The 23,034-nt window shown below is 42.2% G+C and overlaps 1 protein-coding gene across 1 annotated transcript in view; it reads right to left on the bottom strand.

Annotated features, from left to right (window-relative positions):
* The window catches only part of fat2 (FAT atypical cadherin 2), a 109,172-nt gene extending 89,820 nt beyond the window's left edge, over nt 1-19,352 (bottom strand). Inside the window, exons 1-2 of the mRNA XM_078288937.1 lie at nt 19,160-19,352; nt 1,092-4,373 (exon numbers count right to left, since the gene is read on the bottom strand). Coding sequence (XP_078145063.1) covers nt 1,092-4,359 — 3,268 coding nt within the window. The 5' untranslated portion in view covers nt 4,360-4,373; nt 19,160-19,352. The remainder of the gene's footprint in view (nt 1-1,091; nt 4,374-19,159) is intronic.
* Between the last annotated feature and the right edge of the window lie 3,682 nt (nt 19,353-23,034).

Here is a 23,034-nt window from a genome sequence, read left to right as displayed (position 1 = left end):
TCAGGAATTAATCACTTATATTTTCATCAAATGTCAATAATCACTTTTAAATAACCACACTGGAGGAAATATTAATCACTTTGATATTCATCTAGCTTAGGGTTCATGCATTTGCATTTTTCAAAGTCTGGCTTCGTGCCCAAAGGTGGGTTGCAGGAAGATTAAAATGAGTCCCCAAATTAATCTAGGGAAATTGTTAGCAATCTCTGCTCTGCAACATAGGTGAAATTACCACATTAGGTATGTAAAACAGACTCAATAAAACGCCTTAGGATACTAATTCAGGAGTCTAAAAACAAGGGGTATTGACTTGTCCACACACAGTTGCCTTGAAAAACAGTTTAAATTCCCTGAGGGAGAGGTTGGAAACCCATTATAAAGAAAACAGTAGAGACAGAAAAACACATATTTTAGCTCTGTTCCATTGTGACAGAGAACTCTATTTGCCCTGATTTTATCTCTGCTGTAAGTGCAGCAGCAGGCTAATGGAATGCACTATGATATGCTGAGAGGCCACAGTGTGTCCTCTGTACTGGATATGTTGGAAAAGTTGACAACCACCTTAACCACCCAGGAGGAAATACCATGTTGTACAACCATGTCCCATTGTCTTATCACAAGCCAAGGAAAATGACTGAAAGAGATGATTACTCTGATGTCATATCTCCCATGACAACACAGCATAGACATTTCATTTGGCTGGAATACAAACTGAAAAATGATTGCTAGGCTACATTGCACAAAACTTTTGAAAGCAATTATTATCACAAATCAGCTGCGACAGTGAATTTGCACTGAGCCTTATCTTATTTATCCTTTTTATTATTTTATTTTATCCTTTATTTTGTTTTTTGTCCTAGTATTGATTTGAATGTTGCTCTTCTCTACCTCTGTCCTCTTCTCCTAATTAATGATAATCTTCTTTAATTCCTGTTTCACACTGTTCCATTGCTTTTTTAAATTTGCTTTTATTTTGACTGTCAAAGCACTTTGTAAAGTCTGTTTTTAAAGGTGCTATATGAAATAAATAAGTTATTATTACCACTACAAATACTATAACAAATCCTAATCATAACCACAGTATGTATTACCTGTTTCCTCATCGATGGTGAAGACTCCCAGACCAGTGCCGTCGTGGATGTGGTACCTGACCACTCCGTCTCTACCCAGATCCTTGTCTGAAGCTGTCAGCGTTACCACCGACGTCCCCACTGCCGCGTCCTCCATCACGCCGGCTTCGTACGCAAACTCGGAGAACGCCGGCCGGTGGAGGTTCTCGTTGACATCCAGAACCTCGATCTCCACAAAGCAGGAGGAGGAGAGGGAGCGAGGGAGGCCGTGATCGACGGCACGGACTGTGAGGTTGTAAGATGCCCGCCTCTCGAAGTCCAGCTCCTTCTCGAGGGTCAAGGCGCCGGTGGAGGAGTCGAGGTGAAAGATCCCATTCTCGGTGTTCTTGAGGTTGTAGGTGATGAGGCCTCCGCTGCCAAGATCTAAATCGACACTCTCCACCCAGAGTAACAGGGTTCCCTCGGGAACATCCTCTGGAACTTTTATTTTGTAGATCTTGGGTATAAATTTGGGCGGGTTGTCATTGATGTCTTGCAAAACCACCACTAGGTCGGTAGTGGTGAACAGCTGGGGGCCGAATTTGGCCTGGTCTCTTGCTTCGATCCGGAGATCATGCCTGGGCGAGACTTCTCGATCCAAACGGCCCGTCACCCTCACCTCGCCGGTCAGTTCATCAATTCTGAACATGTCAGTGGACGTCAGCAGGGAGTATTGGACATTACCGCTAGCGTCTGTGTCCAGATCTACTGCATGAGCTTGAAATATGCTGGAGTCCACCTCTGTGTTTTCAGGAATGCGTATCACATACCTGGGCTGACTGAATGCAGGAGGATTGTCATTGACGTCCATGACATTCACCGCAATTAATTTCCACACAGACAATTGCGGGATTCCCAAATCATAAACAGTTATGTTCAAAATGTAGAATTCTTTACTCTCTCTGTCTAACGGGCAAACTAACTGAAGTTCACCCGAGAAGGTGTCAATGGAGAAACAGCCATCCTCATTCCCACTTGATATAGCGTACACCAACTTGCTATTGAACCCAGTGTCATCGTCGGTCGCCTTGAACTGAATAATGGTGGAATTCAGCGGGTAGTCCTCAGCGAGGTCAATAGATCCGGGGACGCTCAAGTCAAACTTGGGGGAATGTCTGTTGATGATGTGAATATCGGAGAATGAGTCTTCCTCCTGGTCAGTTAAAATGGGTTTGATTGACTCTATGAGTTTATCGGTCAGTTGTTTGAAAATGCCCGTCTCCTGGCAGTGGACTGTAGCATCAACACCTTTGTTAGTGACAGTTATGCTGACAACTGAAGGGTCGGAGTGATGTTTACCATCTGTGGCGATGATTCTCAAAGTGAACAAAACTGCCTGCGTCTCTGCTATAAACGGAGGAATTGGTTGGTTCAGAGTGACGGCTCCTGATATCGAGTTGATAGCAAACAGTTGGAGCTCGTTCCCCGACTCGATGACGTATCTCAGCTGCTGCAGCTCATCTAAATCGATGGCTGACAGCTCGGCAATCGCGTGTCCCACGGGTAAATCTAGCGGTATGGTGGCGTTGCAGCCCACCCTCTCAAACAGGGGGATGTTATCGTTGACGTTGCTCATGGTGATCGTCACGGGGCACTCGCTGACATGGCTGAAGGGGCCGCCGCTGTCAGAGGCCCACACTCTGAGGTGGTACTGACGTTTCATCAGCTCGTAATCCAAATGTTCGGAGGTTGAGATGACACCCGTGAATGGGTCGATTGTGAACGGTAAGGGGCCTGAGTTGGCGATAGCATAAGTCACAAAGCCGTTTTTGTCTTTATCTTCGTCTATGGCTGCAACCGTCAAGACGCTGCTGCCGACAGGGGCGTTTTCTTCCAGTGTGGCCTGATAGGAGGTCTGGGTGAATTTTGGGCTGTTGTCATTTTCGTCTGTTATCTCCACTACTACGTGAGTCTCTGCTTCACCGTGGTTGGCTATCACATCAAACTCATATCGATCCTTTCGCTCATAGTCAAATTTCTCTGTGGTTATAATAATTCCTGTTTTGGGGTTAATCCTGAAGTAAGTGCTATCTGGGTTATTTTTAATACTAAAGGTGACATTAAAGGGGAATGGGGTGACAGAAACCCTGACCACATGAGTTTTAGGTGGTGAAAACTCACTCAGCGTAACAATGTAGGTATCCTCAAGAAATGCCAACGGGCTGTAATGATGGGCCGGAACGTGGATTGGTGTAATTGGAGAGAGTAAAGCCGGAAAACTCCTGTCTTTAGCTTGAAGGGACAGGTTCAGTCCAAAGGGGGTTTGAGGCCAGATAATCCTTTTGATGGAGATCACTTGGAAGTCACTGCCCTGCACACCTGAAGGGATAATCTCAAAACACTTGTGTGGATCCCCTCCAACAATATTTAGGGATTCCACCGGCTTTAGACCTGACTCCACGTGAACATCAATAGTTATTTTACCATCTGTAGAAACTCTTTGATCGGGAAGAGGCGTGACCACTGGAGATGCCGGGGACGTCTTTTGCACATTTACTGTAACCCTGGCAACATTACCAAATTTCTGAACACCCGATATCTTCTTGGTCCTGTCCTCGGCTAAAACGGTGAGGTCGTACCTCTCCGTCCGGGTGTGATTGAGCTTCTTCACGAGGTTGACTGTGCCTGTGAAAGGATCCACGGCGAACGGATGGGCTCTGCTGGTGAAAGAGTAATAAAATTCAGCATTGCTGCCAACGTCGGCGTCCGTAGCACTCACCCTGACCACACTCGACTTAAGTGGGGTGTCCTCCTTGATGGCCACGTTGTAAGAGGCGGGATAGAAAAGAGGCTTCAGGTCATTGGTGTCAAGCACCTGGACAGACACTTTGGTCTTGGCCTGAAAGTCAAAAGTGCTCTCGGTGGCTTCAACCGTGAGGGTGTAACTGTCTCTGACCTCCCTGTTGAGGAGTGCTGAGTTACTGCTGCGTGTTTTGATGCGTAGGAAACAGAAATCCCCGACCTTGACTTCCTCGGCTTGGAAAAGGCCATCATCGTCACCCGAGACGACTTTATATTTGATGTCCCAGAATTGATCTGCCAGCTCGATGCCCATCTTCACCGGGGTCTCCACATATGTCCGCGGGGCAGAGTTCTCCTTGATGGTGGCTTCGTAGAGGTGGTGCGTGAACCTCAGCGGTGAGCTGTCCTTTCCTTTTCCCATGATCCCCTGACATCTGGCCAGGTTCAGGAGTACCGCCGCTACTGTAAGGAGAGTTGCTCCTGAAGCAGCCATCTTCAGTATCTCCATGAGGATCCTCAGTCCTGGGACAGAGAGGGAAAGGGAGAGAGGAAGGAAGAGAGAGAAGAAGAAAAAAATGTAATCTAATATAAATCATGGACAGGAGAAGCTTTTATGGAAAAAATCTCTGCATTACACTACCAGTCAAAAGTTTGGACACACACATTTTTCTTTATTTTTACTATTTTTCACATTTTAGAATAATAGTAAAGACATCAAAACTATGAAATAACACAAATGGAATTATGCAGTGAAAGAAATTCATACATAGGCATCAACTTCACTATTTACATTTGTCTAAAAAAACTAATTTCAAGCTTTTAAGCATAAGCCTTTAGATCAAGATGGCTTAAAGAGAATGAAAATTCAGTCAGGTGTGTCCAAACTTTTGACTAGTAGTGTGGAGAGTTTTCTAAATTAATCACTCCTCGTCATTCTACTGTACCTTGTATATCTACATAAAAAAAATCACACCTGTTGAACACCATAAGAAGACACATAATCCTTGTACAGTACCTCTCCTATTCTGTGAATAGATCAATCATTTCCAACTCCAAGTTCCAGCTCCACAAAGAGTACAAAATGGACACAAAATACACAATGACACAACAGCGGAGTGAAAGCCTGTGGCGAGGTATCTGACTCCTGTCCCAACATGCCTTGACCAAACTAAAGCAAAGCAACACATTGTTTCAGGACCCAAAAGTTGCCTCTGAGCTTTTTCAGACAGGTGGCAACCCAACCCTTTCCCCATAATTATTCCTTTGACGAATACTTGCAACAACTACTCATCAAGATGATTACTTCTAAGCTTTAGTCAGCGCGGGGCTCCGAAAGGGGATTTGTAGTTTGATAACTCTGTATCATACGGATGATAGTGGGCGGTTCAGTCCTGATCCGAATGTAAATGGATGCAAGTGTGGGTCTGTGCTGGTGATTGCTTTATGTGCATTACATGTCCCTCGAGGCATAAGCCACTAAACAGTTGCTTTTACAACCAACAACGCATCAGGATCCCACACAGCTGGAATGAATGCATGCATAATTCACACTCACAGTAAAATCCTCTTTGATAGTTCCCATTAACTAAGCAAATGTCATTCATTTTATGGGTAAAGAAGTAACATTAGGTCCTATTTTTTATATTTAGGCTATTTAGAATTTGCTGTTTAATGTGTGTGTAATGTTGGTCCTGCAGCATGATGGATAACATAAGGAATAACTGCAGCCACCATACTGAAAATGTAAGGTGCTTTAAATGAAAGCATCCACCAAATAGTTTAACTTTTTAAGCTTTTTCTTTGAATCACTCTCTCCTTCAGTTTCCTTTTGAGCAGATTCAGTGGTGAGAAAATAACTGCATCTCAATCCCCTTATTCATACTTCCATGTTAGTAACCATGACATTTGATATCATCAAAATCCTCAGAAACGTTACTTTCATTTGAAACTAAGCAGTGTAAGAGTGGGCGATGCCTGGCTATGCTGATTGTTTTAGCATACCTGTCTAGAGGTAAAACCTGTATACCCTCAAATAATAATAACTAGTACATGGTAGAGATTGATATGTAAAATGTGAAGAAAAATAGAGAGAGAGAGAAATGCAATGATTTAAACCCAGAATGACTTGAGCGTTCTCCCTAGCCTGACGAGCCACCAGGACATCCCACGAGAGAAACAAGTTTTTTTGGCATCTGGGTTTCACACTTTTTGATGGAAAAACCAAACCAAAATTTGCACGGGAACATGAAAAGACATCAGCTCACAGTGAGCCCAGCTGATCCATGGCCACACCATGCCAGCTTGAATTTCCCAAAACCCAGAACTGACAGCAGAGAGAACTGGAGGGCAGAACGCTTTGCCCTTCACTGCCTCTCTGACAGCCATCCATAGCTGAAAGCAATCCACACAGAACATTCTGGAGGGCAGGAGCGCTGCTCCGCGAGATCGGCAATGAAAAGATCGTTCTCACTTGTCACTTTCACCCCTAAACGAAATAGGCTCAGGGAATTCGCTTGTTGATATATATTCTACTATGAAATAAATCCTATTATGAAATAAAACCATCTGTCCCTATCATAAGAGAGAAGAAGAAGAAGACGTTTTGCGCCTAAATGTGAAGGCGCAAAACAAAAAGCAAGACAAAACATGTTTTCATATAGTGCCAAAAGTATACCAGCGTCATAAATCATTTCATAATGTATATGGGTTTATGAAAACAGCTCTCCCCCGGTGTCGGATGTATATTCATGTCTGTGTCTCCAGATAGACTGGCGCTTGAGGTTTCAGTGGAGGGTGACAGGTATGTGGGGTTTTATCTTAAATCAGCCAACTTGGTGACATATAATCAGATTACATAGGCAGGGTCACTGTTTGGGTTTGGGAGGAGGATTAAGGCATCGTGTAATCTTCCCTTATTATCTGCAGTGTCATTTTCCTATCTTTCACATCACATCTGCAAGGCCGGATTAAAATAGATTTTAGCCGTGCCTAATTTAGACCAGGGGCTAGATCCCATTTTAGGATCTGGACACGTCAAGTCTGTGGCACTTAAAGGCTTTTTTTTAAGTCCAAAATACCTATACAGATTTTTACATACAGATGCATGCCAGATTGCATGAATGCATATAGTAAGTAAGGCTTACACTGTCTCCTTTTGTACTGAATATGAGATGTTGTCCCTGTATCTTGTGTCTATGCTGTCTTACCATGTTAGTTGCCTCTTCACCATTGTAGCCAAGAAAATTCCCTGTATATTTATTTTATTGTCAAATGAAGTGATTCTGATTCTGATATCTCATGATAATCATTAGCTAAACAAACTAAATTAAATTTACAGCTCAGGTTTTTCACAGGACACCAAGCTCACCAAAAATGAAATAGTCTAGTAAAAATACAGATGATCCACAATCACCTTTGGTTTGAGTTTTTATTTTGTGTATTTTGTTATTAGTTCATGCATTTTTCCTGCACTAGAACTGTGTACCTTTTCCAAACCTTTAGATCTACTTTTACTCGATGGCCTTTCAGTGTGACTAATGTGTTTTATCTGCTTTTTTTAAAACGTGCTTGGTCATTTTGTCCGTTTAGATTGTTTCCTGTTGTGTTATCTCTTCTTTTAACCTTGTGAAGTGCTTTGTAACACAGTGTTTTATGTTTAAGGCAGTATATAAAGTTGACTTGACTATATAGATTTAGCTGCATAGTCATTTATTCTGCTCTGATAGTGCAGACAGTTCTTGAATGATACACAGCAGAATAAAATAAGTATATTTTAAAACAGAATTATTATGTCTGTCATCCAAGTGGTTACCAGTTAATTCATTGGAATTTATAACCGCTGAAAAGAAGAAGAAGAAGAAGAAGAAGAAAGCTAAACCTGTTTTTTCCTCTCACAGATGGAGTAAAAGTGCAGCAGTATAGTCCAGCAAGCATGCAATGAAAACTGGACTTCTGCGGGTTCCTGAGTACTATGAGTGTGATGGCAGGCGATGCTGATTTGTGGGATTCATTACATTTGTGGCATTACATTCATTAGATTCAAATGGAATTCATTACATTTCGGTGCTTTCAAGGGGGCTGCAATCCATCCTCATCTCCCACTTAAATCACCCTCTGCTTGTTGCTCACTAGTGGGTTTAGCTGCTCATTTACCTTTATTTAACCTCATGGGAAACACTACATGAACACATATTTGTATTTGTAAGTATTTTCACTATGACTTATGATGTTTCCTAATAGTTTTCAATGCTCTATATCATCACCCAGACTGAATTACAAAGGGGATTGGGTAATTTGTAAATTCTTTCAGGAAGACACATGTTTTCAGCCAGTTGTAGATGGTTCATGCGCTCTTACTATCTATTTTAATCCCTAATAGCTGAAGGCTTTACATGAAGTGTCATGTTCTGTATGGTCTAGTGTCTTGCACTTTGTACCATGATTTACATACACACACACTAGATTCCATTTATGTTTTCGGCATTTAGCTGAAAAGTTTGAATCGAGATCGAATCATATCAAGCTTTCAGGTGATGTAACGCACCTTCTGGCGGCCATATTGGAGGTCCTCAGCTTTTGGGCAACAGTGACATTGAACAGCTAGGCTAGTTGCTATCTAAACTTACAAGAGCCGTCTCTATAGAATTTAATAGGCATGGTTAATTTCTGTGCTGTTTTTGATTAGGAACTGATCACTTTGCCACTAATAAATCTGATCAATTTCTTGTTTAGATTATGTTAGCTTAGCTAGCTAACTATAGTATCTGGTCATCTAACCATTACTGTCACTGTAAATACATTTTGCGCACTAGCTAACGTATACTAGAAGCTAGAGTTACTAATGCAACAAGCTGCAAGCGAGCTGCATGTTAACATCAGTGTGTTTGCTGGCTAGTTAGCTAGCTAACAGTTTGTTCAGGTTAACTGAGCTGACTCTTCTCAAGCTACAACTCAGAGTGTTTTGGAGTAGAGACTAGGGCTAAAGACAAGACAGTTTACTGTGTCACAGTAACCAAATCCACCTTATCACACTATTCACTTTTACTGAGAACGTTACTGAATGGATCTACAGCCACACCACAACAAGCTGACTCAGCTAGCTGTCTTTTTCTAGCCCGGTTATATACTTAGCCATTATCTGTGCACAGCAAATTCTCCAATTGACCTCCATGATGGAGCCAGACGTGGTTGAAAGGAGATTGGTGACTCAAAGCCTCTATACCCAGCCTTACTAATGAAACTCTGTAGGTCACAATGTCTCTGCACCAATGCCACCAAGACATTCCTGAACATTTTTCTGCCTGTTGAAAAGCTTGTTTGTGTCTGCAGCTGACTGAGTTCATTCACTGCTGTTTGTGGCTCTGGTGTCATTAAACCTGATTCAACCTGAAACTGAGAGGAAATGTTCGTCTTTTCCTCTGAACAGCTGGCCTTGGGAGGCAGAAACCTCAGGCCATTAGTAGAGAATTACTGAGGTCAGTTATGGCTGGGTAGGGACACACACACACACGCACACGCATGCACACACACACACAAATGCACATTGATTTACATACACACACAAACTATCTCAACACACCACCTCATCACACTTACACACAGAATACAAGTGCAAACTCTCTCTCTCTCTCTCTCTCTCTCTCTCTCTCTCTCTCTCTCTCTCTCTCTCTCACTCTCACACACACACACACACACATGCACACGCACACACTTTCCTCCCGGTGTATGTTCCAGGTAGCGACCTGCAGCCACATGCTCAGCTGCAGCTTCCTGGATCACATTTCACCATCACCCCCATATGGCTCCCAGAACAGGCATTTGGCAAAATCGGCAGCCTCTTTATTCTTGATCTTCAGTTCCTCCATCAGTCTGCCTGGCCCTTCACCACTCTGCTGGAAACTCAACACTGTCTACTCTACTGTAGACTCCTGCTGCTGTGAACGCAACATGGGGGAGTAAGTTAGTCTGTTTCATGTGCTGGTTTACCAGTTCTCCGCTGCAGGCTATAGCTGTATGATTGTTGTTGCTAATCATTTCTCCCAAGAGCCTTTGCAGACATCAAAACCCCTTTAAAGCTGCACTAAGCAATACTTTTATGTAGAAATACAATAGTCTTTTCAGTCTTAATCACAAAGTGTGGCTGCAACAGAGAAGAGCGTCCCGTCTCCACTGACTGAGACGCTGTAGATTCCCCATATTTGGCCAAATTAAATTTGGTGTGATAAGAAATGTTCTGATGAATCAAAACTTAACCATGAAATCCAGGCTGTCTTCTAAACAGCAACAATTGAGTGCTCGGTCCAGAAAAGGACTCATCAACAATGGTGAACCTCTTCATGTGAACAGTTTCATGTGAACAGTTTCATGTTGCATGGTTTCTGGGTAATAAAGTCCTTCAAACCTTCAAAAATTCACTTTCTTCCTGTCACATGAGGCAGCTTTAATTGATGTTATTTAGACTGATATTTTTTGAGGAAATTTTAATTAAAAAAAAACTGCTTCTCACTCCAGTGTTCAGGCTACCGTTGCAAACAGCCATTCATTTAAATGGGACCAGCTGCTGCAACACCTTGGTGGGGCAGTCCGCTGGAACTCATATTGTCAAATTTGACATTTTGATGTTAATTTCACTTGGTAAATCTGAAAAGAAGTAACCAAAAAACCATCAGAGGAGAGTTGTGTGTTTGTTTTCTTAATGAAATAGTTAAAGCTGCACTAGGTGACTTCGTACTTCGGCTGCCCCAAGCAGCAGCAAGAGAAGTTTGAAGGACTTCCCAACCCAAAAATCATGCAATGCAATGTCAGTAACCTAAATGTCTTCTTCTCAGTGTGTGGTGGAGGTGAAGAGGTTCAGCCATCGTCGGTGGGTCACTTTTGGACTTCAATCTTAAATTACAATTAGGCATTTAGGTGGTTAGGAGGTTTATTTCCCACGGGTGACCACACCAACACCAGAAATTAATTTGGGCAAATAGGGCGTCTCAGTGGGGATGGGACGCTCTCTGTTGCAGCCCCATGTGTGTTTCAGACTGATAAGACGGGCGTATTTTAACATAGAAATGTTTCCTAGTGCAGCTTTAACCTGCTTCATCTGCTAGTTCACCAGTTCTCTACTCCCTGCTGCTTTACAGATAAAAGAACAGCAAAAGAATGAAATAACAAAGCAATAGAGGAATAAAAGAATAAAAGGAAAGGAGAATAAAAACAAACAGAAGATAAAACAATTTGCAGCATCAATAAAATAATGAATAAAAATGTAATATGAATGAAACATTACAAAAACAGCAGTTTAAATAAACAGAACTCTTGATGATTTTGCAGAACTAATTGTACATTTTCACCGTTTTCACACAAAATACAAATCTACATAGAAAACTCTCCAAACAAAACTCCTTTTCCCTCAAAATAGTTCACACAGCTGTCTAAACGCTTACAAAACTCACAGTACCTTTAACTAATACTCTAAAAATGCCTGTTGATTGTTTTCATACAAATTACAAAACTACATAAACTACAAATCCTCTGGCCTGACGGAGATACAATACCATAAAATCAGATTACGGAAAATTATTGTGGAACTTTATGATAAACATGTTTAATTATCAGTATTCTTGTGTGAAAGTATCTGAATGTATTGTCTTATTTCATCAATAGATGATGTGTGTGTAGTTTTGATGTCAGTGTTTTTTTTTTTTTATATAAAGATGTGATCTGAAGGGAAAGCAGCACCTCATTTTGCAGTGTAGCTGTTTTGCAGAGTCTGTTTGGAAGGTTGTATAAACTGTTTTGAGAGCATGAACCTTCCTTTGGAGAAATGTGTCAAATAAATAAGAGGAAAAACTGTAATAGATGTTCTTTGGACTGATCGTTTTTGAGGAAATGTTAAAAAGCTGCACGTCGCTCCCAGTGTTCGGAGTGCCGTCTTACCGCATGACATTGAAAACAGCCATTCATTTTAAATGGGAACAGCTGCTGTAACACCTTGCTGCAGCAGTCCATTGTCAAATATGACATTTTCAAGTTTATTTCACTTTGTAAATCTGAAGGAGAGCTGCAAAACATCAGCTGTGCTTTGTAGTTAAACTGTTTGAGGTAGAAGCCTGGCTCCTCAACAGACTGACATCGGGTGAAAGCTTCCCCATCCATCATGGTCTTAATATCACAGCAGTGTCTCACTCATTACCTTGTTAGGTTGTACTGAGGTACAGAACATAGATGTGGATGTTTTTAATGGAAAGGGAGGAAATTAACCTTGAAATGAGAGATGGTCTGAAAGTAAATTTTGGAAGACAAAGTGGTTGCAGCACAGTGAGTCTGGGTCCAATTGTAGGTACGTAAGTGCTGAATAGGACAATTTGCCGCCTGTAGTCTGGATGTATAATCGCCGACAAAGGCAGGCTGCCAAAACAGAATCATCTTAAATTTTCCAAAAGCCCAATAGAGCAATACCGGATTATTAAAGGCATATTTTCATTTAGTGAAGGGTACCTTGGTCCTTTTGTATTTTTTCTGGGTTCCTTTCAAAGCCCCTCCTGACCTTCCAGTCATTACTTAGATATTACATTTCAGCTTTATCCCAGCAGTGCACTTCTCCGCTTTCTTTTTGAGAATGGGGGATGTAATCACTGCACAAAAAGCAGGAAATGGGTTGAGGGGGATGAATGGAGTGGGAGTAGGAACAGGTGGAGGAATAGAGCGATAGGAGTTTGGCATAAAAAAGAAATGAAAACCTTTAAATCCCTGAAAAAGCCAGTCTTTACCGTCAGTATTTCACCTTGATTTACTCCTCAACAGGCTTTGCACAAACGTATAGAGATAATTACTGCGATGCCACCGGGCCTGGCAGGGCCTGTTGTGTTCGGTTGGCTCATTCATATCTAACCACATTCCCTGCCCTTCTATTATAAAACTCCCCAGGGTTTACAAAGCCAGATTGGCAGCTATATGGCTCCGTGACCCAACATGTCTGTGTTGAAATAGTCATCACACAGGAAATGGATGACTAACTTTACATTTAGAAAAGTACAACGTGTGGTTACATTCCTTATCCACATGGAGTGGATAATGGTTGTAAAATATTTAATTGTGTTAAAGCCCTTTGGCCGCTGACAAGGAGGCCAAGGATAGAAACGAGTGATATGATCTGAAGTTGAAAATGTATTTGTTTGAGCAGTAAGTAAAGCAAATAGTGGAATAAAATCCCTTTCATATCTTGTTTCATATTTATATTTAAATTATAATCAGTGACGCTGTATTAAATAAAAATAAAAAATAAAAATAACAACCACCATTATAATGAAAAATCTATTATATTTTCAGAAAACCATTGGTTTAAAGACAAAGCAGATTCTGCCAATATATAAAAAACGAGTCTCTCACTTTTGTGTCTCTTCACCTATTTACAATTATTAATTAACATACAATTTTAGCATTCCACCAGCATAAGTTTCCTCCGACTGGATTTCGGTGTTACACTCGTTCAAACTGAAAGGTTTAATAAACATAAAGGAAGCGATTCACTTCAACACGATTCAGCAGCATGACTAGTTTTTCCATATTGTCAGAAACTGCTTTGTTCACGTTCATTTATGTGCTAGAAGTGTGAGTTTCAGACTGTTCCTCCATACAATGGCAGTGAATGGAGAGAGAAAAAAAAACACAATTCTCCAATCTCCTCTACAGAGAACAGAGACTCACAGATTTTGGGGTTTTATCATAGAGGAAGATACACAACCCAAGGTACTACCAGAGTTCAACAGCACTTTAAGCTTTTGTCCCTTCAAAGACCCTATCCTCATATAATTTACATCAATTTGATACTACTTACTATGATGTTCACCATAATTCTACCTCAGAAAGACTCATATCAGCCTGTAAAGGTGGGTAACCTGAGGTTAGGTTACGTATGTCCCTGATTATAATGCGTTACAATCCCTTATAATCCGTTATAGCTGGAAGCTTTATGTAAATTGTCACCACAGCTATTTGTATAGCATACTGTCTGCTGTAAGTGTGAGGTCCTGATGTCGTTGTGCCATGCTTTACATACAGATCACCTCTGGGAATAAAGTCCATTTTATATTCAACACACTGCAATAGATTATAGTTCCATTTCATGCATTTAGCTCATGCACTTATCCATTATTCTTTTTGGATGACTGTTCATATCTATTCCAGGATGTGATCCATTTCCCACTCCGATATGAACCGACAGCGATGTTGAAAAAGACGCGTGTGCAGAGTGACAATAGCAAAAGACATCACATTCAGTTTTGCACCTATGCTTCTCCCTCTCTCCCTCCTCCCTCTCTCCTTCCTCCCTCTCTCCTCCCTCCCTCTCTCCCTCCTCCCTCCCCCCAAATACCAATCAAGTCGGCTCTTTGGCTTTCTTTCCATCGTTGTGTCATGTTGTTCTGCGTACTAAAGCTGGCTCAGCCAAAATCATGACAACTGTCTCAGGTGAATGATGTAAGATTTATTTATTTTCATGGCAACACTGACACACGCCACTTTGAGCATTTAAATACAAATCTCATGTAGGTTGGATGCCTCATATCCATGCAGTCCAGATCAGAATGGATAAAATGAGAATCCATGCAGCTTTTTTGCCATTCACACTGATTAGAAAACATCAGATCTGAGTCACATGTGAGGGGAAGAAGTTGGGAAAGTTTGCGCTGCAGTGTGAGCGGAGCCTGTCCCACATCGTCCTCCTCGACTCGCTCTGACTTGTTCTCATTAAGAAAGTGCCTTCTAGCGCTCTGCTCGGCTCTTATTGTATTTGTTTTTCTAGCACTTCTCTTACAGGACTGTTATCAGTGCATGATGACTCTGACCTTTGACCTCCTTACGACCATCTGCTTATAATGCCAATCACTGCTGGAATCCATTCTTCATCCATTTATACTGTACGTTAGTGTTGGAATTGTTGGTTTGGGTATTTTTATATAACCCCCCCCCACACACACACACTCACACACACACTCACAAATTTCCCCACAGGGTCCTTAAAGTTTCATTTAATCTAATGTCATTTTATCTAATCTCATCTCATCTCATCTAACGTCGTTGATCTTGGAATTTAAGTGTTTTCTAAGTGTTTTTCACTCATTGTAAGTCACTCAGCTGAATCCCTGAAATGTAAAAATGTTAATTGTAAAAAATTGTAGCTGAAGACACCTTTTTTTATACTGTAAGATAATAAAGAATTCTGCATCGGATCTATGGGAAGCTACAAATTTTTACTTTGAATTCTCGCAGAATGCCATCAGCCACAGCTCTCCATTCTGAGCAGTTCACATCACACTCTGCTTTAGTAGGAATCTAATTTCAGAGCGGACCTCCTGGGTGATGTTAGGGCGGGGTTACGTTGGTACGGGCCGGTCCTCACCCCGGTCTGGAAGGGTTAAAGGGTTGGGCAGGGCGCGGCCTCCAGTCTAACCTCTCCCACACCCGCAGCACTGCAGCCGGAGCTGCTGGGTTATATTAGGACCAGCTAACAGCCTGTTCTGCTCCGGTCTGATGCTGCTTAACCCTGTCAGGAGTTCAGCACACTCTGACCAAACACTAAAATCCAAAGAAAACCGACTTAGAGAATCTTGTCTGGTCCAGATTGGCATATATGAAATAAATACTGCAGTACAATGCTCAATATACAGCAAGCAGGACACAATATGTGTGATCCACAGCCATAATGAAGTTAAGCTAATGTTTGGGGTTTGAATTCAGACTGAGTTTCTTTACATTTTAGCAAAATTTCAATACTCTGCATTGCTCTACTATATTCTGCTGTTTTACTTTACTATGCTCTATTCAGTTCTGCTAATTTGCTCTACTGGTGTTTACTAATTTTCACTCTATGTACTATCTCTCACTGTACTATGGTATTCATTTCTGCTCTACTATACCGTGCTATACTACACTATACTATCCAATACTATACTATACTATCCAATATTGTACTATCCTATCCTATCCTATACCTTACTATATTATACTATACTACACTAAACTAAACTAAACTATACTACACTACACTATACTATCACACTATTCTCTGTTATACTAAATTATTTTCTGCTCTACTCTATTATATTTTACAATACTATACTACTATATTACAGTATTACACTGTTACACTATACTCTGTTATACCATATTATTTTCTGCTGCACTCTACAAAACTCTACTATACTATAGCATACCATACTATACTATACTATACTATACTATACTATACGATACTATACTATAGCCTACTATGCCGTTATAGTATGAATTCATATTTTTCTCTGTTCTACTGTTCTCTGCTCAGAGTCCTCTCAGAGTCGGGCAGGGTGAGGTCATGTAATGTGAAGGGTGGGGGGTTGAGGAGTTGGGTGGGGGTCCTTTCAACTTGAATGCCCCCCCCTCCACCCCCCCACCTGCACCCAGAGGGTCACTCAGCCTCACAGCAATTACCATAAATACTGGGAGGGGTCAGTACTGCCTCACCAGCATTCAGCCTGTCAGTCATCCAGTCAGTCAGACGTTAGTTTGGGCCTGGCTATCTGGGATGAGTGGTGGGGAGTGGGGGGTGGGGTGGATAGGTGTGGGTGGGGTGGATAGGTGTGGGTGGGGGGGGGGCATTAAGGGGCATTTTACCCTGTTTTACTCTCACATCGCATCCTTTCTGTTGCTCTAGTTTTCACTCTCCCTCCTGAGAAAGTCTCTGAAAGCTAATTTCAGAACCTCCATTGGCAATTTTCTGCAGCTTACACTCAGCCAGCCAGTAAGGCACTCAGCCAGCCAGTAAGGCACTCAGCCAGCCAGTAAGACACTCAGTCAGCCAGTAAGACACTCAGTCAGCCAGTAAGACACTCAGCCAGCCAGTAAGACACTCAGCCAGCCAGTAAGACACTCAGCCAGCCAGTAAGACACTCAGCCAGCCAGTAAGACACTCAGCCAGCCAGTAAGACACTCAGCCAGTCAGTAAGACACTCAGCCAGCCAGTAAGACACTCAGCCAGTCAGTAAGACACTCAGCCAGCCAGTAAGACACTCAGCCAGCCAGTAAGACACTCAGTCAGCCAGTAAGACACTCAGCCAGCCAGTAAGACACTCAGCCAGTCAGTAAGACACTCAGCCAGCCAGTAAGACACTCAGCCAGCCAGTAAGACAGCCAGTCATCCAGGAATACAGCCAGTCAGCCAGTAAGACAATTAGACAGTAAGACAGTCAGTCAGCCAGCCAGTAAGACACTCAGCCAGCCAGTAAGACACTCAGCCAGCCAGTAAGACAGCCAGTCATCCAGTAAGACAGTCAGTCAGTAAGACAGTCAGTCAGTCAGCCAATAAGACACTCAGTCAGCCAGTAAGACAGACAGACAGTCATCCAGGAATACAGTTAGACAGTAAGACAGTCAGTCAGTCAGCCAATAAGACACTCAGTCAGTCAGTAAGACAGTCAGTCAGTTGACCAGTAAGACAGACAGTCAGTCAGCCAATAAGACACTCAGTCAGTCAGTAAGACAGTCAGTCAGTTGACCAGTAAGACAGTCAGTCAGTCAGCCAATAAGACACTCAGTCAGTCAGTAAGACAGTCAGTCAGTTGACCAGTAAGACAGTCAGTCAGTCAGCCAATAAGACACTCAGTCAGTCAGTAAGACAGTCAGTCAGTTGACCAGTAAGACAGACAGTCAGTCAGTAAGACAGTCAGTCAGTCAGCCAGTAAGACAGACAGTCAGTCACTTAAAAAGACAACCAGTCCTGACAGTTAAGGGAAATATCCGTCTCTCCTTTATGGCAGCAGTTCCCTCCATCCTTCCAGCCGTTCAGTCATTATCACGACTTCCAAACAGCGTGTTATCAGCAGCGTCGTTAATGAGGCTCAACTTCTGCCAAATTACCCATCAGATAATTTAAAAAGCTCTCAAACCAAATTGAATGAATTGCGCGTGCTTTACTTCATGTTTGCCAGTGTTCTGCAGAAACCCCAAATTTCCAAGAACTCAACTTTACACCAAGTGGGAAAAACAGACAGACTTTGCTATTGCTGATTAATATTTCCCCTTGTTTTTACAAATTCTAATGCATTATCAATGTTTGTACTTGGCCCCATGGTCATGAAACATGGAGATACAAGATTTCCACTGGAAATCAATCATTTGTTTGTGTGCCTCTAGGTTTAAGCATCAATCAAAAGTAACAGTTTTGGCACCTGGACAACAGCCTCAGGTGACGTCCAGGTCACAGGAGGTTTAGGAAAACAAATGTGTTGTTTTCTTCCAAAACATTCACCAAACAACCGCCTCCTTGTTGCTTTCCCTATGGAAAGTCAACTTATAGAGATTAATCAGTCAGTCCCTTAAAAGGTTATCTTAGCACCCATCCATCACGGTTGCCATGATGGCACAAGCTATCCTCCATTTCATACTACGAGCCATACAGGCCTTGTGGAGAATCCAGGCCTACGCACAGACCAGAGACAGGAGTGAACCGCTGCTGCAGGTCTGAGTCAAATCAAGACACTTTCAGCAGGAGAAAGACTACCTGCCGACCCGAGAATTGACCCGAGAGTTTGAGCGGCATTCAGAAAAACTCACAAGTGGTACATCCTTTCTTTCGCGGTGCTATTCTAACGCAGATGACCCCAAAGATTTATTTTTAATTCACGTGAAATGCAACGCCACCACTGATGCAGAAATATGACGAAGCAATTTCAGTCCGTACAGCAGATATCAAAGCTTGGAGGAGGAAGGGAGGGACTCTGCTGGAAACTTCAGGCTCAGCTGCATGCTTTGACATGTGCTGCTGGGAGCTAATGAGGAAACTGTCAGAGTCAAAGCTTACAAATCATTTAAGTAACTCTAATGATAATTCTTTCACACACTCTCTTACATTTTAAATATATTTTTTGTTTTACCTGAAGCTCATAAGGTGTCATAAGGCATCATGAGCGCATTATAAGCAGATTGCAAGTGCATTTTTACAATATAACTTTTATAGTCAGAGCATGAAACTTTATGGGTGGGAATACATTATGGCGTAAATACATGCTTAATGCCATGATATTAAATTCTGATATTTGTCTGATTGTATTGTAAGAAAAGTTTGCACTTCAAATCAAGAATTACTGAATTATTTATCTAATTTACTGTTAAATCTGCTCTTGATCAGCATTTCGCAATATTTTAACACTAAATATTTATTATTTAGGCATTATTAATCACAGTGAACGCTCGGCGAAGAGCTTTTCACTGAGTAAAGCACAGAGAAGCAACATGCGTGTTGAAACCAGCTGTCACCGCTGGAATGACAGAAGAAAACTCACCTGAGGTCCAGTTAGGTGAATCTCTCTCTCTTCTCCTTACGCTTCAGGCACGTTAAAAATCCTCTGACAGGACGGTGACGAACACTGTACTCCCATAGTGGTTTAGTGTCAATTCCATGAAAACACACTCACACACACACACACGGTTGTCGGAGTGTGTTTCCTGCCTTCCACGCTACCGCTAACTTTACTTCAGTCCTTTCAAAGGCTCTGAACCAAAGTGCTGCTGAGACACCTCACACACTCCCTCAGGAGTCCCATCTCCTCCCACTTCTCACACTGTCCCTCCTCTCTCTCTCACACACACACACACACACACTCACACACACACACACACACCTCTCCCATGTGCACAGATTGTGGGCTGCTCCCCCTCCCCCTTCTCTTGCCTGTGGGCTCGGGCCTTTGGGCCTTGGCCAGGACTGTGACTCCCAGGGTGTGTGTGTGTGTGTGTGTGTATGCGTGTGTGTGTGTGTGTGTGTGTGTGTGTGGCTGTTTATTTGTGTGTTTGCCAGTTGAAACAACCCTTTTGGTGCTTCTGTCCTGTTAGTATTGCCCAGCTCAGAGGTTTGGGAAGACAAATGTTCGTCCCTCTGCAGTACATTCAATTCAGTTCAGTTGAATTCAATTCAAAACATTATCGCCTCAGGAAGGAAATTTGGCTTGCAGACATTGTTTACATTATAAACAATAAAAACGCTGTGAATACAATAACAGCACATAAAATGAAATCAGTATAAAAACACAACAAATCTACCAGACACACAGACATCAGCTGATGAAACCAAACAGGGAGTCAATAACTTGACAAAGTGTAATATTAATAATATTATTATTTTGAAGTTTGGAAAAGTAAAATTAAATGGTTTCCTCCACTATATATTCATATGTAGTGGAAATACTCCAAATACTACTATTTGGCAAGCAAATGTCTGAAAAAAAGGCTTTTACATTTATACCATTAATCAAATGGTCAATATCTCATATTAGAATAAAACTCTGTTATGACACAAACATTTACTTAATAAATAGTTTTCAATAACAACAAACACATATTTTATGACCATGAAAATAGAAAACGTCAATAAAGTAAATTATCTGGGAGCTACAGTATATTTTGCAGTGTGCAGACTCTATTTCTCTATTTATTGAGGTTTTCTTCTCTCCTGCACCTGCACACCAGTCTGTTTTTGGATGTGCATGTACTATATTTCTTCTATCTGAGCAGTTAAAGATGCCAGTAGGGTGGGGTTAGGTGGGATGGGTGGGGGTGGGTGGGGGTGGTGGGGTTCCAAATCAGAGTAAAGGGCTGGAAAGTGAGTTTTGAAAGCCAGAAATCAGCACCAAGTAATGGTTGAGTCATTGGTATTGATCCCAGGTATATTTTGGTCATTTTGTGCAATGGGGCAGTAAAATCCTACTTATTACCCCTTTAGAAATACACGTGGTCCCGTGTAACTCAACAGGTAGAACAAGGGAATAACACCGGCAGGGTTAGGGGTTCGAGTCCCACTGAAGTCATCCATGCTAAATGTATTGACTCGTGGTACTTTAAGGCAAAATGACTGAATAGTTGTAACAGTTAGAAATGTGAAGCAAAGCCTCCATGAAGCTCGGAGTCCCTCTGGAGTCTGACAGCAGTGTAACGTGGCTGTGACGAGCTGCTGGTCGAAGGTAACATGACTCCGCTCTGCATGTGACTCACAGGATCCGGCGGTACGAGCCACATCAGCCTAATGCAGAAGGTAATTAACCATTGTGCTTTTGTAGTAGCGCTGCTTCCCACCTGAAAAGTCAACAGGCTTTGTGTTGTTGTTGTGTAAACAGCACCGCACATGCTCAGTGCATACAGCTCTCCGCAGCCTGGTCCTGGGCCGTGAGAGTGCCGACGTACGAGAAGGAGGATTTTGGGGGGTGGTGGGGGATATTTACTGTGTTGCAGGGAAATAATTAAAGGACCATTAAATCATTTCTGGCTTTAATCAAGCTCCAAGGTCCAAGGAGTTACAACAAACCTGACAGGCCTCTGGCAGAGCCTACGGTGGCCTGTAATGGACAGAAATATAAAAGTCACATTTTCACAATAGAATGATTAAGCTAACTATAGTAATCAGAGCAGAGATCCAATAGAAACGTCTATTGAAGAGGTAATATATTTCATTTGCTAAATACTGGAATAATAAAACTGCTTTGGCATTTGCTTCTTTGGCTCCAGAACGAAATGTGGTGAGATGCCAGTCGCTCGCTCATCATTGGGGAGGGGAGGGGGGGGTGGGGTGTCACTGGTATTGATCAACCCTATCAACCCCCACAGATATATTACGGTTATTTAGTGCTAGGGGACAGTGGATAATAAATAAACTCCTGCACACCGCTCTTGCAATGCAAACACTGGCTTATTTAAAGTGTAACGTTTCGCTCTCCTTGGACCTTTGTCAGTCTGGGACGAAGACTTTAAATAAGTCGGTGTTTGCATTGCAAGAGCAGTGTGGGTGTGAGTGTGTGAGTTTATTTATTATGCAAATCCTCAGCACTTCCTCCAACGCACCTGCAGAAAGATCTGGATTTGCAAGTATTTTCTAGGTTTTGAAAGTTCTACGGAACAGTAAAATCTTACTTAATGCACCTTTAAACTTTATATCAGATGTCCTGAGACATAAATAGAGGATTTCTTCACTCTATGGAGACTTTGCAGATGATGCACCAGAGGCTGCATTTCCTGTCTCCACTCAGAGTTTATGGGTTGAACCAACAAATTCTGCTTCTGTTTTATTGGGCCATCATAGAGAGTCTATTACTCTTTATCACTGCCTGGTTTCAGAAGTCTAGCAGCTTCCCAAAAGTCACAAATTTTAGGTCTTACCCATCCAGCCACAAAGATCATTTGTGTCAACACCTGAGCCCTCTCTCTCTCACTCCATACATTTCAGTCTCATACAGAATACAGTCTTCTGCCATCATGTAGACCCAGTCGAACAAATACATTTGCTTTTATTCCCCTGTCAATAAAACATAAAGTACCCCCTAAATCACCTAAAAAAACAACTATTGGTGATGTGTCTTACATGTCTGGGTCCAGTTACAATGGAGTTTGATATGAGAAAATGTTTCAGGATGTAAAACATCAGCGGTAAACGTCAGGTTTTGGTGTCAGTCCCTCAGAATCAAAGAGCGAGGGCTTCTTTCTAGAGCCGCCATTTTGCACCGAGAGACGTTCAACAATCATACAGGGAGAAATCCATCGTAGAAGAGGAGAGAGACCAGTTTCTCCACCCACAGGAGCAGGAGAGAGACCAGAATGCAATGCAGCAGAGAGACAGGTTGGGGTTTGAGTAAGGGATGCGACTCTCACTTTTTCTCGATTGGAAAAACTCTCGCTATCACTATCTCTCTCTCTCCACCTTCATGTAAAACCTACTGCTGAAGGCAACAAGTTGACACCCCTTCTCTGGAGGTTGTTGAAAGGCATTCTGGGAAATGTAGGAAATCACTGACTGTAGAAGAAGTAGAAGAAGAAGAGGCAGGTTGAGGGGAAAGTGGGTTCAACAAAAAAGTAAATCAACACAAAATAACTCCTGGAATGAATTGATCACAGATTGATGATATTTAACAGTGGCAGAGAATCCGAAGGGAGATTTTTCCAATGAGCATTTACATGTCAGCTGTATAAAACGGCGAACTGTCCCTTTAAAGCTGGAACAGGAGGGGAGCAGAAGCTTCCCTGAGGCTCCATGTCCAACATTTCCAGGCCAAGGTAGAGAGACCTGACATTACAGAGGGGAGAGAGAGAGAACACATGGACCTGTGGAGAGAGAGAGGGGGGGGGAGGGAGGAGGTGGATGAGAGATGATGGGAAAGAGAGAGGGGATGGAAGG

Source organism: Centroberyx gerrardi, chromosome 16, assembly GCF_048128805.1.
Source record: "Centroberyx gerrardi isolate f3 chromosome 16, fCenGer3.hap1.cur.20231027, whole genome shotgun sequence".
In the NCBI taxonomy this organism is placed as follows: domain Eukaryota; kingdom Metazoa; phylum Chordata; class Actinopteri; order Beryciformes; family Berycidae; genus Centroberyx; species Centroberyx gerrardi.
Note: the sequence above shows the minus strand (reverse complement) of the source record. Positions and strands in the feature narration are given on the sequence as shown.